The 12,843-nt window shown below is 42.8% G+C and overlaps 1 protein-coding gene across 3 annotated transcripts in view; it reads left to right on the top strand.

Annotated features, from left to right (window-relative positions):
• Positions 1–12,843, top strand: part of LOC119024399 (voltage-dependent T-type calcium channel subunit alpha-1I-like) — a 224,257-nt gene that overhangs the window by 107,562 nt on the left and 103,852 nt on the right. For all 3 annotated transcript variants that reach the window (XM_037107182.1, XM_037107191.1, XM_037107200.1), the window contains one exon: positions 11,906–12,003. In XM_037107182.1, coding sequence (XP_036963077.1) covers positions 11,906–12,003 — 98 coding nt within the window. The remainder of the gene's footprint in view (positions 1–11,905; positions 12,004–12,843) is intronic.

Below are 12,843 nucleotides of genomic sequence, written 5' to 3'. Positions count from 1 at the left end.
TATTTTAATGTCTGTGTGTGTCCCTTTTGTGATATTGTGTCACCTGGGGTTGTGTCGGGGAGGCTATCTGCGAGCGCAGGCCCAGCTTTACACCTCCTCTCCCAGGATCCATTCATTCTGTCAGCTCCGCCTCTCTCCCTTCACGCCCTCTATCTGTCTCCAACACTCAGCGGAGGAGGAGGTGAAGGGATGTGTTGAGAGAGCATGAATGAAAAATACGAGCGAAAGAAAGGACATCAAAGCGTATTAATGGTGAAAATGTCAGGCCTCATAAATTTACACAATTTGCGCTCTAAATGCATTTTTATCAAACCCATTGTACAGGCGACAGCCATGACTGTGTCCTCTGCTGCTCAGGCTGTTGCTCGCTTACTCGACTGTTTCTCGGCGCATTACCCGGCGCAGCAGAACTGCAGCTGCACAATGGGTAATCTGAACGGGGCCAATTGCTTGCTGCAGCGCCACTATTGTTGCAGCCTTAGATGCTGGATTGCGTGATTGGCTCCTGATGGGCAATGCTGCACTAAAGTTCAGCTCCTGGGAGAGTCACCATGGTGGCAAATGATCCCGTCTTCCACACATCATTTCCTCTTGTCGGGCTGGAAAAGACTTTTGTGCCATTAAGGGAGAAGAACGTATAGATTTTTTTATTTTTTTTAAATTGACTTGGTCCTTAAAGCAGGAAGGATTTATCAGCTTTAGAGCCGCCTCACATCTTTTTACGTGAGTTTAAATTGTGAAATTTAAACTGTATTTATTCTTACAACACAAATACTCTTATGCTTTGGACAGCACAGACTATTTGACTAATGCTAAGGTTTAGATCGGCTCCCTTGAGGCAAAAAAAAAGGATATATCATTTTTCTTTTCACTCAATATGAATATATAAAAAACATTGTTATTATTATTGTCATTAATTTACTGCACCTTTGTCTGATTCTTATTTAGTCAAGATTGGTGGCAACGACACACACAACCCAACTCGTGCAATACAGCAGCTTGGTCAGTAGCCTTATAATTTAAAATATGATGCTCTATCTATCCTTCTGCTGTCATTATTCCAGGTTCAGGTTCATACCTTTTTAGTCACCATCCACAATCATGGATGGAGATGGTCCAACTTCCCATGAAAAATAGCCGCATCAATCAGCATGAAAAAACACAGAAATGTCCGCAGGTCATAAAAAACACTTTTCGTGACACAATCACTGCTTGAAATATGTACCCAGGTTTCTTGAAAAAACACCCTGTCTTGACACCAAATAAACAGCAGGATGATGCTGTAGCCTAAAACAAACTCACTATCCCCATTCACACTGCCGTTTGCATGTGGTTATCCTGCACCAATTCTTCACCGCCTCCTCTGTGTGAAAGTTTCCGATGTGGTGAGGGGTGAAATTTGTCTGTCCTCCCAACTGTCCTACTGACTCTTCGTCACATTTCTATCTGAAAAACAGCATATGTCACCGGCAAAAAACTTTAACTCACCAAGTGTTGGTGATGAAAATAAATCACTGCGACTGTCAGCCCTCCTGACCGAGACTTCCGTGAACTTTCCCCCAGAAAACAGCCTCCATCCCCACGTGTGAGTCAGACAGCGTCCTGTTTACCGATGGCAATTATGTAATTATGGGATTTATTGTGAAAAACGTAACTTTTTCACTTTCCATTGGTGGATGTATACATTATAACAGCATCCATATGATTATAAACTATCCGCAGGATTAGATTAACGGGGGGACACCGGGGAAACACACCGGCGTCATCATCATGACGTGTACCGTCACGCCTCTTTAGGAGCCGCAGCGTCCGCTTTCTGTGTGAATTACACAGCAGTTCATCTTTAAGGCGGAGAGGCTTCACCCTGTGTGAATGACCAATGGCAGAGAATTGGCGAACCACCGCTGCGGAGATAATACGACGTCGCTGTGTAAAAAGGGCTACTGGTGTGACTGCCATTCTGTTGGCTGCAACAATGCAACCACCATCCCTGTCACAGTTAGAAGAGTAGGGCCACTGACCTGGCTGCCATATCTGACACTTATGAAGTGAGAACACGCTGTGACTGCTGTTGCTTCTGAGGTGAAGAGCTTTGTAGTCAGTTTTAGTTGTAGGATTTATTTGTTTTTCACTCCTTCTCTCGGTTGCCATTTCCAGAAACCCCAAAAGTGCAGCACGCCATGTATAATGAAATCTCTCTCACTTGCTTTTAAAAAGTCATACATTTATCAAAATAAATAAATACATCTGGTATGTGGATTTGACTTGTAAACACAGTAAAACAAACAACTGGAAGGATGAAATTTTAAAGGAGTTAATGATTCGAATGGGTCTGCGTGGAAAGTGACAGTCACGTCGCGTTGGAGACATCATACTTGTGTCTGAACATATAGTGTTTGTCGGTGTGTGTGTCACTGTGGGTTTGTAATCAATTCATTTTCCTTTTTTGTCTGTGCAATGAGTTTCTCTTTGTTCCGGTATTGTTTTCATGTTACACAAATATGTACATGTACTTAGATTTGTATGCTGTGATTGTGCAGGTCTTCGTATATCAAACACATTCTTTCAGTCATATCTCAACCGTCTCCCCCTCATATTCTAAGCTGCCACACTTTGGAGAACAGATGGGGGACCATAATTGATCGCAATCTGCATCGGTGGAACGATATTTACACATACATTAAATGTTCTCCCTCTTCTTTGACAGCAGTAAGTGCTGTCTGCGCTCAAACACATAGGTTTTCGAAACAATAGCTGGAAGCAGGCATGTTCTTGAAGTTAAAAAATAACGTGATCACACCAAGAGTGACACCGGAGTGTCGTCTGCAAATGTGATGATTGTGAAACAACTGCGTTGGCATAAGATTCAATTTCAGAGAGAATTCTCACAAGCTGTATCAATAGAACAAAGTTTTCCCAATGAAGAAACTTCTCAAACCTTTTTCTTTGTATCACTGTAGTCTTTCAGATCAGAGACAGACTTGTGATCTTTCTCTGATCATAATGGAGAGTCATAATAATGTGCTGTCCGCATTAGCAGTGTTCAAGTGTTTGTTTTCCCTCGTGTTGACCTTCACTTGCTGCTTTTACTGTGCTGGTGTCCCTTTTCATTTAATCTCCCATCATCCAAATCAATGTGTTCTCCAGTTATGGCAACAGGGAGGCGACTAATGTAATAGAGGTGAATTCTCTTGGTAGATAAAAGCGTCTGTATCCGACTGCACCATTAGACTTTCACAGTGACAAAACCTTTGAGTCAGTACTCCACTTTTGATTCACGTAGCGCTTGCTGCAACCTCATTGTTTTTAGTGAGTCTACCATCCTGTCGGCTCTGTACAGAGAGAACTGGTGCTGCTGTAGTGCTGAATCAGGCACTCTATCGTGTAGTCATTACTCAGTAAAACAGAGCAGTCTGCAGCAAAATCTAAAAGGTGAACGCCAGCAAATTAATCCTTTCGTGCAATCGTTTAATGCTCAACAAAGTAGTTTTTGAGTATCTGGTCGATGTCTCGTCACGTCCCTGATCCCCTTGTTTTATTGCGTGCTGGCCAAGAGAAGTATGAGTGAGCAGTTTGGATAATGCAGATAACTTAAGCTGGTTCATTAGGTCCTTGGATTAACATCATATGGTGTCACATGAAATACAACAGTGTGGTTTGTGCTTGTGGGTGTGTCGTCATCAACTGCATCGATGATGCCGGGCTGCTTTTAGAATTTCTTATGTGTTCCTCACGTTCAATACAATAATGGCAAAATTGTTCACTTGCTAATTACTGTACCACCAATATAATACGTGAGTGGTGGATGTGTGCATGTGTGTTTTTATGCTGCATCCATACGTCGTAATGCAAACACTAATTTACACCACATGGTTAATGTAATGGATGACAGACATACAATATTTGAAATGTTCAATTGACTGAAGCTTTGTCTTATGCATGTGTGTGTGTGTGTGTGTGTGTGCGTGTGTGTTTCGCACATGTTGTAATTACTTTAATTGCAGGATGAGGTATGAGGTTACAGAGTTAATGATCCGGAATAGATTTGACACTAATCGTACGCAGTAAATGAAGCCTGGGGATCAGTCTGGTATCATATAGCACCGACTGTCGGAACAGATGTGTTTGCATTTAAGGCTGATTGTTTTCTGACAACGTTGTAATGACACTTAATATACAATAGAATCCATATTGATCATTTCTTATCTATCCTATCTGTTCTGAGAAGTTCAGGCCTATATCTGTAGGTGATGGATTGTTTTTTTCGGCCATAGTGAAAGAAGCTTTCACATGTCATCTACATACTTAAACCAGTAAAAACAAACCTGGTATGGGGTTGTACAAAAAAAATAAATAAATAAATAAATAAAAAAACAGAGGCTCCCGTTGATATAAAAATTATCAGGAGAGCGTAGTAAAATGTATTTTGATGTAAGTGATGTGGAGTACTTCTTCCAGGCTGTCCCCCTGGTGCTGAATATTTCTCTTACATCTGTTTAAATGCCCCGCGGGTGTCATACATGCACTTTGATGATGGAGGCACTTTGAGTAGAATAGCGGAGCATACAGACAGGGTTAAAGTCTCAGTTAAGACTTCAGACCACCCACATTTAACATTTATATACCCATAAAATCCTGGACAAAATGAAGTTAAATTAAAATGGCCTACTGAAACAGAAATGTCAATGACATTTTGTCTATGTTGTTATTCTTTTTGTGGCTAACTTGTTGAACAAATGTTCAGCAGTTTTGGGGAAACATGACCTCCTTCTCCTAAGACGGTGAAAGTTAGACGTAAAGACTGATCATTTCAATCTCTCTCCGTTTCATTACATGATTGGGTTTAGCCTAGCCTAGCTTCTCACACACAGGGGAAGCAGAGGGGAAATGTCTGGTAGCTTGATTGATTTCAACTTTCCACTTCGGGCTGGAAAAAAAAACAAAAAACTGACTGTATAGGTTGTCACTGTAAGCAGATTATTACAACCCATGCTGTCATTTATTTTAAGGTCCAGACCTCTAGAAGCCAAAGAGATAATAAGAGGAGCAAAGGAGGAAGTCAGGTGACCTAGTATGAGGAGCGACAAAGTTGTTGTAGTCTTGTGCGAAACCAAAAGTTAGCACTGACTTATTTTAACTTAAGCTGACTCACTTAAGTTATATCACATACCAAAGATGTGTTACATACCAAAAAAACACCCCATTGTAAACAAAACCATGATCATTTCCTAACCAAACCTCAAGCCTTTCAAAACACTAAACCGTAGTAACTGGTGGTAACTCAGTTGTAAACATATACATGTTGTTGTGGGAGTTACTGTCAGAAAACTATTCTATTGTTTTAATTTTGAAAATGTGTTGCTGGTGCTCACAATTTCTATACTTGTTCAGTGCAAGCCATGTATTTTGGATTGTTACAGCAGAAGGCACCGTCAGTGATGCACTCTCTCACTAGATTTAGTGGCTTTTAACACTTCTACTTGTTATTTTTTTTTAAAGGTCAGAGCGACAAATATGTCAAATTATTTTAGGAAAACATTAGCGGCTCTTCCTTACGGATACATTTCAGCGAGTGACCGAATGTGCACTCGTCCTTCCTCGCCGTGGCTTCAGATTTCTGGACTGTGTCTGTCGAGTGGAGTAGAGGATTGACTATAGTTTGCAGCGCTGGGCACCTTTAGTAGAGCCTGGTTAGCCATTTTCCCTTGGTGCTGTTGTTTGTGCTGAGCAGGCGAAACACATCCCTGCTGTTCTGAATCAACAGAGATGAAAGTTATGTTAATTGCTTCATCTGGTTCCCACAAGAAAGCACACAAGTACCTGAAGTATCGGTTCAGCCATGTTTGATGAACGTTTCTTCGTCCACTTTAATGGCGAAGAGTCCGACCAGTCGTTTACTCTCCCACAGAGTGTTTTATTTCATACTAGCGTGTTACAGATTCAGATGCTTAAATATGACGTATAGTGTGTGACAGGAAGAGATGGGTGGTGGACATGTGGGCCGAGAGATGGGTAACGTGACCACGCCGGCTTCAGCAAGACAGCTGGCTTCATCTTTGACAAGATATTCACATGTCCGCGCACAACACACACACACACACACACACACATAGGGACATGTGTATGAGCATCTGTACCCAGCTGGAGGTGTAACAGTAGCTCATTAGAGCTCTGACACCAGGCAACACACTGCAGGAATGTGAGAATGGAAAACAATCCACACAGAGAGAGAATGCACACACACACACACACACACACACACACACACACACACACACACACACAGAGGACAACACATCACAACACAACACAGAAACAGAGGAAATAAAGGAAGTGAGGATGAATAAAGGAAAACGTGGAGAGACAATTTAGGCAATAAAGGAGGATATTTAAGAGAGAGTTAGTGAGGGGGGAGAGTCGGTGGAAAGGAACAAAGAAGACGGGGGAGCAGTGAAGAGGTATCGACGAGGGTTTCAGAGTGTCTTGTGTGCTAACTTCTCTGTGTGCATGCGTGTGGCTCTCTATCTTCTGTGACTTGCAAACCTCTTCTGGGACAGAAGATCTACTGCATCCATTAATCTAATTTTAATAATTGATGCCGTCTCCTCCAGAGGGGGAGCTCAGCCCGGACTGTTGGCATAAAATGAGACATTTAGTGCTCTCTGGTAATTGCCATATTAGTTTATTCTCGCCTGGTAGACCAGCGCACAGCCAGCAGAGCAGCCTAAATGTCTAATATCTACTTAGCTGCATTATTTTTTGCTTTCCAGGGTCATCTATGACCTGGATCGCCAATTACAGAGCTCTTTGCACATGTGTGTTGCACCTAATGTGCCTGGGAACATTAATGTGTGAGTGTGGACGAGCTGTAATAGTCTGCATGTGTCAGCCACCGGTTCAGATATACAACTCTGCTCCAGAAGCTTTTTATTAATTAATTTGACTTGTAAAATTGAGAGACTATTGACGATTTACCATCATTAGCTACTGTTCCCTAAAGACGACTTAATTTGAGGTTAGCCTCCTTCTCTTGATAGCTTAAAGGTCCTATTTGTAGATAATTTTTTAAGTCTGAAAAATCTGAGAAGAGGCGCAATTTAAAACTTAAAAGTGAGACTCTTGCCAAAATGCAACCTAGGCTTTTTTGTGAATATATGAGTTAAACCTAAGTGTAAAAGCATGATCACGACAAAGAGGCACTTTTAAGATTGTCCGTATTTCCATGACGGCGGCTAGAGGAACAAGCTACTGCTAACGTGAGCTGTTCAAAAACTTTATTTTTAGTAAAGTCTGTGCACACAAACAGTGTTCTCAACGCTGGTGTTCATGTGATATTACAAGCAAAGTTTCACGTTGTGTCGAGCAAATAGAAGTATATGAAAATATGGTCAAAAATATGCCTCTTATGTTGTAATTATGCTAGCCTAGGTTGCATTTTGGCAAGAGTTTCACTTTAACTCATTTAGCCACAGTAAGCTTTATGCCTTTGCTCAGTCAGTCCACCACATTTGCTCCCACAAAAAATATCTCAGTATTGCTCATAAATGATCTATGGGACTGACTGCCATTAACTTCAGTGCAGACAGTCTTGTCATGATGGTCATCACCCGACTTCACCTGGTGCCATCATCAGGTTAATCATCTTCTGAAAGGTGAATTTGAAAGGCGGTAATCTCACCTGTTGACGTTTTGTCATCAGCAAGCTCATCAAATATTGATTCTGGTAATTAGCCTTTGGACGGCGATTTGAAAATAAGTGTGTGCTGCACTTTCTGCATTTGCCATCCAAACAATCTTGTCCTTCAGAAGAAAAGAAAGAGTTAATTACCCTTAAATTAAATTTAAAGAATCTACTTGTGATATGGAAGTTTTCACACAGCACAGATGTATTCAGGGAGTGGTACCGCGGAGTGTTTCAAATTGTTGATTATGTCTAACAGTCAGAGCTTTCCCCTCGACCAGCCGGGCAGCCCTGGAGGAAAAAAAAACTCTCCCACTGTTCCTCTGTGACGGCTCCCCGAGAGGAGATTTCATAACTTCCAGCTTGTGACAGCGTTGTTTGGGGGTAAAGTAAACGGCAGAGACAGAGCGAGCTCCCAGAAGAGAAAGACACACCAGAGGGGAGGAAAAAAAAAAAAAAAGGAGGATGTTTAAGAACCAGTTAGAAAGTCTCATCCCCCTCTCCAACGCCGCTGAGGAACAAAAGTAATCTAGTTCCTCCATTCAAATATTCATGAGGCTGTTTGGCTGGAGAGACATCCTAACTCAAACCCAGACACACTCTGAATTTAGTTTTACTTGTTTGGCAAGAGGTGTCTGTAGAGTGTGTGTCTGTAGCGTGTGTGTGTGTGTGTGTGTGTGTGTGTGTGTCTGACAGTGACAACCTGTACTGTAAGAGTATGTGTGGGTTCACGGCTTACATAACTACACTCTTCAGGAGTGCGTGTGTTTGTGAGTTGAGGTGTGAGTGTGTATTACTGTGAGAAAGACAGTTTGTGTGTGTGTGTGTGTGTGTGTGAGTGTGTGTACTTTATACAAGTGTGTGACCTCTGTCTTGTGCTTTGACACAGCTCTGTGGGAGCCTGGAGTCTGCCCCCAGCACTTTCCCTACTGTGTGTGTGTGTGTATGCGCACAACTCTATTTGTGTGTGATATTGAACTTATCTGTCTGTACATCAGCTCATTGTGTGAAAAACTGGGGTGTATTGGGGTAATGCTTTGTGTGTGTGTGTGTGTGTGTGTGTGTGTGTGTTATTGTCCCTGTGTGTAATAGACTGTAATAGACTAGACTAGTTTCTTTGCATCTGTGTGTCTGTATATGTGTATCGTTGTGTGCGTAGCTGTGTGTGCGTGTTGCGTTTGTGTAACCCTGCGTGTTTGCGGGGCCAAAATGAGCTGTCTTATCTGAAATTGCTGCCGAAAATTGCTCAAAATGACGAATCCCCATTACGTTGCCACCACAGTCAACACACACACACACACACACACAGCATACACACATGCACAAACACACAAACACCTGTCCTATCAATGCACTGCAGCACAGTGATTGAAATAGCAGCTATGGAGGCCGTGCAGTACAATCACACTTCCTCTCAGTCACTTTCACTTCGTCCTTTCCCTCCGTGCACCGCGGCTGCAACTAATGGTTGTTTTCATCACTGATTAATCCGCTAATTATCTTAGATGAGTTGGTGTACAACATGTTGAATTCTCGTGAAAGCCCAAAGTGATGTCTTCTAATTGGTTCTTTTGTCAAACCAGCAGAACCAAGCACTCTTCATTTACGATCATACAGTAAATAACACATTTATAAGCTGGAACCACAAATGTTTGACGCTTCTGCTTGAAGAAAAGACTGAAACAATTTGTCTTTTTTTTTGTTTTAAGTTTAGCAGTTAATTTACTTGTGATTGTTGCAGCTCCACTGGGTCGCCAAACGATGAGCACAAATTGTTCCCTCTGCACACACACACACACACACACACACACACACACACACACACACACACACACACACACACACACACACACACACACACACACATTTCTGTACTCCTAGCAGTGTGCCGTCACCCTGGAACAATATGCTTTTTAAACAACCAAAACACAACTAATCATCCTCAAATCAAAAATCACATGATGGTTTAGCTTTATGTTTGGACATTGTTTTATTTTTTTAGAACATCGTTTACTCTTAATTTTATATCAGGGTTTTAGTTTGCTTTGTTCCGACTCAAGCTCCCAGTCGCAATGTTGTTTTTCTTCATCTTTTTGTGAGCGTGGACGATGTTTTTTTACTCTGCTCTCTGCTTCACCATCACAAAACTGCCTGTCAGGTTAGATCACGGTCGCACGCTGAGGAACCGACCCCTGCGATCTCTCACAGATGCGGCCGTATCCAGGTACTCTCCGAACCCCGACCTTACTTTTCATGGTCGGAGTGTTTTACTAGCAAGGTTTTTTGTAAGATTTGTTGGGGGGAGCTGTAGCGGAATCAGTGCCCAGCCTGCTCCTGTCACCACCAAGGTTATGGTAATACCTTTACGAGCTGGCGAGAGGGAGAGAGACTCGTATTTCACGGCTCACTGCGTTAGACACACACCTTACGGATGCTTTGAAGCGTGTGCACAGGCACGGTCACCAGACTGAGGTCTGGTCGCTGGACTGCACAGAATAAAAGCAGGCTGTGCAGTGAAGGAGTTTCACCTTTGAGCTCTTGTGGAAGCACAGTGCAGGCTGAGTCTTTCCAGCGTCTGAACGAGGTGCAGCTCTTGGAACACCTATGCTCCAACAGCTTGACGTTTTATTGAAGTCGGCTGTGCCTATATTTTCTCTCCAATCCTGGCGGAGGTTTTCGACACGGCCGAGCTTTTCTTCTTTCAAATTTCCTGAGTAACATCCCAACTTTGAAACCTTTGAACAGGATTCCAGTTCAAACTGTTTCAAACTTCTCTGGAACACCAGGAATGCAGAGGATTTCTGCATTACTACTTTTTCACCGTTTGCTGTCAAAATCCTTTTCTTTTTGTTTGAGGACTCCTCCCCAGATATGCAGGTCGAAAAGGTCGAAAAGCAAGTAATTGGCCGGGGCTTTTTAAACCCTTGGAAGATCACCTGGCAAGCTCTCCAAGCGCTCGGTGAATTTTAGCTTGTTATAATGAAGCGCTAGAAACACCTTTGTGTGAAATATCTGAAACTTCCCTTCAGTTCTTTTCCTTTTCCTCCATCATGACAACTCTCTCCCCCTCTTTTCTAACCCCAGCCTGAGAGCAGCTTCCCTCTGCTCAGCCAGGTATATGCATATTGCTCCCCCCTCTCTCTCTCTTTCTCTGTCTCTCTCTCTCTCTCTCTCTCTCTCTCTCTCTCTCTATCTGTCTGTTTTCGAACGCTGCAATTATCTCCAACACTTGATAAAACCCCCTCAGGCTCACCCCCTCTCCCTCTCTCAATCTCGCTTTATTGCCATCGTTATATTGCACTTAATCATCCCTCTGCGCTTTACTCTCTGATCTCTCCGTCCTTATCCCACGCTTCCTCCATCTCCTGTCATCCCTCCGTCTCTTCTATCTGTCCTCGCGCTCTCGCTGCCTCTACTTCTATTCAGGCATGGCATGTTTTCCCCAGTAATAAGGTTGTCAGAAATGGGTCAAATAGCAAAGTACTTGCTCTCTGCTTCCCCTCGTTCCTGTCGCCATTATCCCACACCTAGTTTTTACTTCAAGCCTGTTTACTCTCTCCACCTCCGATCCGCGCTCCCTCACAAGGCTCGGCTTTCATCTCACGCGGCTGCAGGTTTAATCTCACGCCTCTCCTGCTCGAGCGCACCTGCGACCAGGGGAAAACACTTTGATGCTCTCGCTACATGTGCTTAGAGGGATATCCATCCTCAGGGACGCAGGAGGTCTGCTGCGCTGCGTCCTTCGTACTTTGCCGTCTTGCTCCGTCTGGTTACACGAGTCCAGTGCAGCACTCTGTAACTTGCACCTGCACACATCGGTGTCTGTCCATAGCTGCAAACTGATCGATGGTTGTGGTCGTGTAAAGACAGAGAAGCACCGTGTTCATGGAAGTGAATTCTGCCACTGACCTGCTTCTCCCAACGACTCGCTTTATTAGGTCCACAAACTTCAGCTCATTCATTTATATGAAGTTCGGCACAGCAGGACTCCGACTGTGTGAGGGTTTGTCTTTCTGTTTAGGCTCTTACATGTGAACAAATACAGAGGGAAGAGTTCATTAAATCAGCACAACACAGCGAGTTCAGATGAAAATACTCCTCGGTGTTGATCACTTGTGGTACAGTGGCTTTTGTTATGCATTGGTCTTGCTTTTAATTCCCCTTTAACAGGTCTTGTCTGTGTTGTTAATACATACTTCTGTATGTTTTGTTTGTGTTTTCCAGGATGGTCGAATACTCGCTGGACCTGCAGAACATGAACTTCACTGCCATCAGAACAGTGAGGGTGCTGCGACCTCTCAAAGCAATTAACAGGGTGCCAAGTAAGTTACAACACCATATCGGCCTTCACAAAGCTTTATTCACAAGGTTACAAGGTGGTTGTACAAATGAAATAAAATACTGTACTGATAAGTTGATATATAGGCAATTACAACAACATGATGCAAATACAAAACCAATAATAAAAATAATGAGGTTAAAAAAATAATAATAATAATAAAAAAACAGACATTATCTACAGACAACACAGTGAATCCAGTGTCTGAGGAGGACAGAGGAGGCTTTTAATATACAGACTGTAAAGCCCACAGAGGCAATGTGATTGTGGTTTGGACCAGAGACTCTCGGGGCATTTATAGCAAATCACCAACATAAACTGGGACGAGTTGGCGAGGTGCCACCATACAGTGCTTTGAAAGTTTGAAAGTTCACTGTAAAATCTTAAAATCTTAATTCAACCAGCAGTTGAAGCATTTTGCAGCAGGTTTTCTGGGTTTACACAGCTAATTAAACATATTGAAACACAATTCTGAGACAAAAGTAATAGAGGATATGTACTGCCTCCCATATCAACTGTGATGTTAGAAAAAAAACAACAACAAAAAACAATTATATATCCAGTAATTAAGCGATGAATGATATTCATTCATGTAACGTGGCTCTCATTCAGCACCATGGACAGCTGCCTGCGAGAGCCGCCAGAGCCGGGCAGCTTGGTCGCTGTCCGAGGTGCTGAACACGAGCCACCGAGCCAGGAATACCTCGACTGTGAGCGCTCATTCAGATCAGATGGAACACGAACAAGCTTTTACTTATTATTTGGAGGGCGTTGGATCTGGCTCTGAGCTGATGAGAGACAATGATTTTTATCTACTGCAGAG

Source organism: Acanthopagrus latus, chromosome 1 (genome assembly GCF_904848185.1).
Source record: "Acanthopagrus latus isolate v.2019 chromosome 1, fAcaLat1.1, whole genome shotgun sequence".
In the NCBI taxonomy this organism is placed as follows: Eukaryota; Metazoa; Chordata; class Actinopteri; order Spariformes; family Sparidae; genus Acanthopagrus; species Acanthopagrus latus.
The sequence above is the reverse complement of the archived record's forward strand: the minus strand, read 5'-3'. Positions and strand labels throughout refer to the sequence as shown.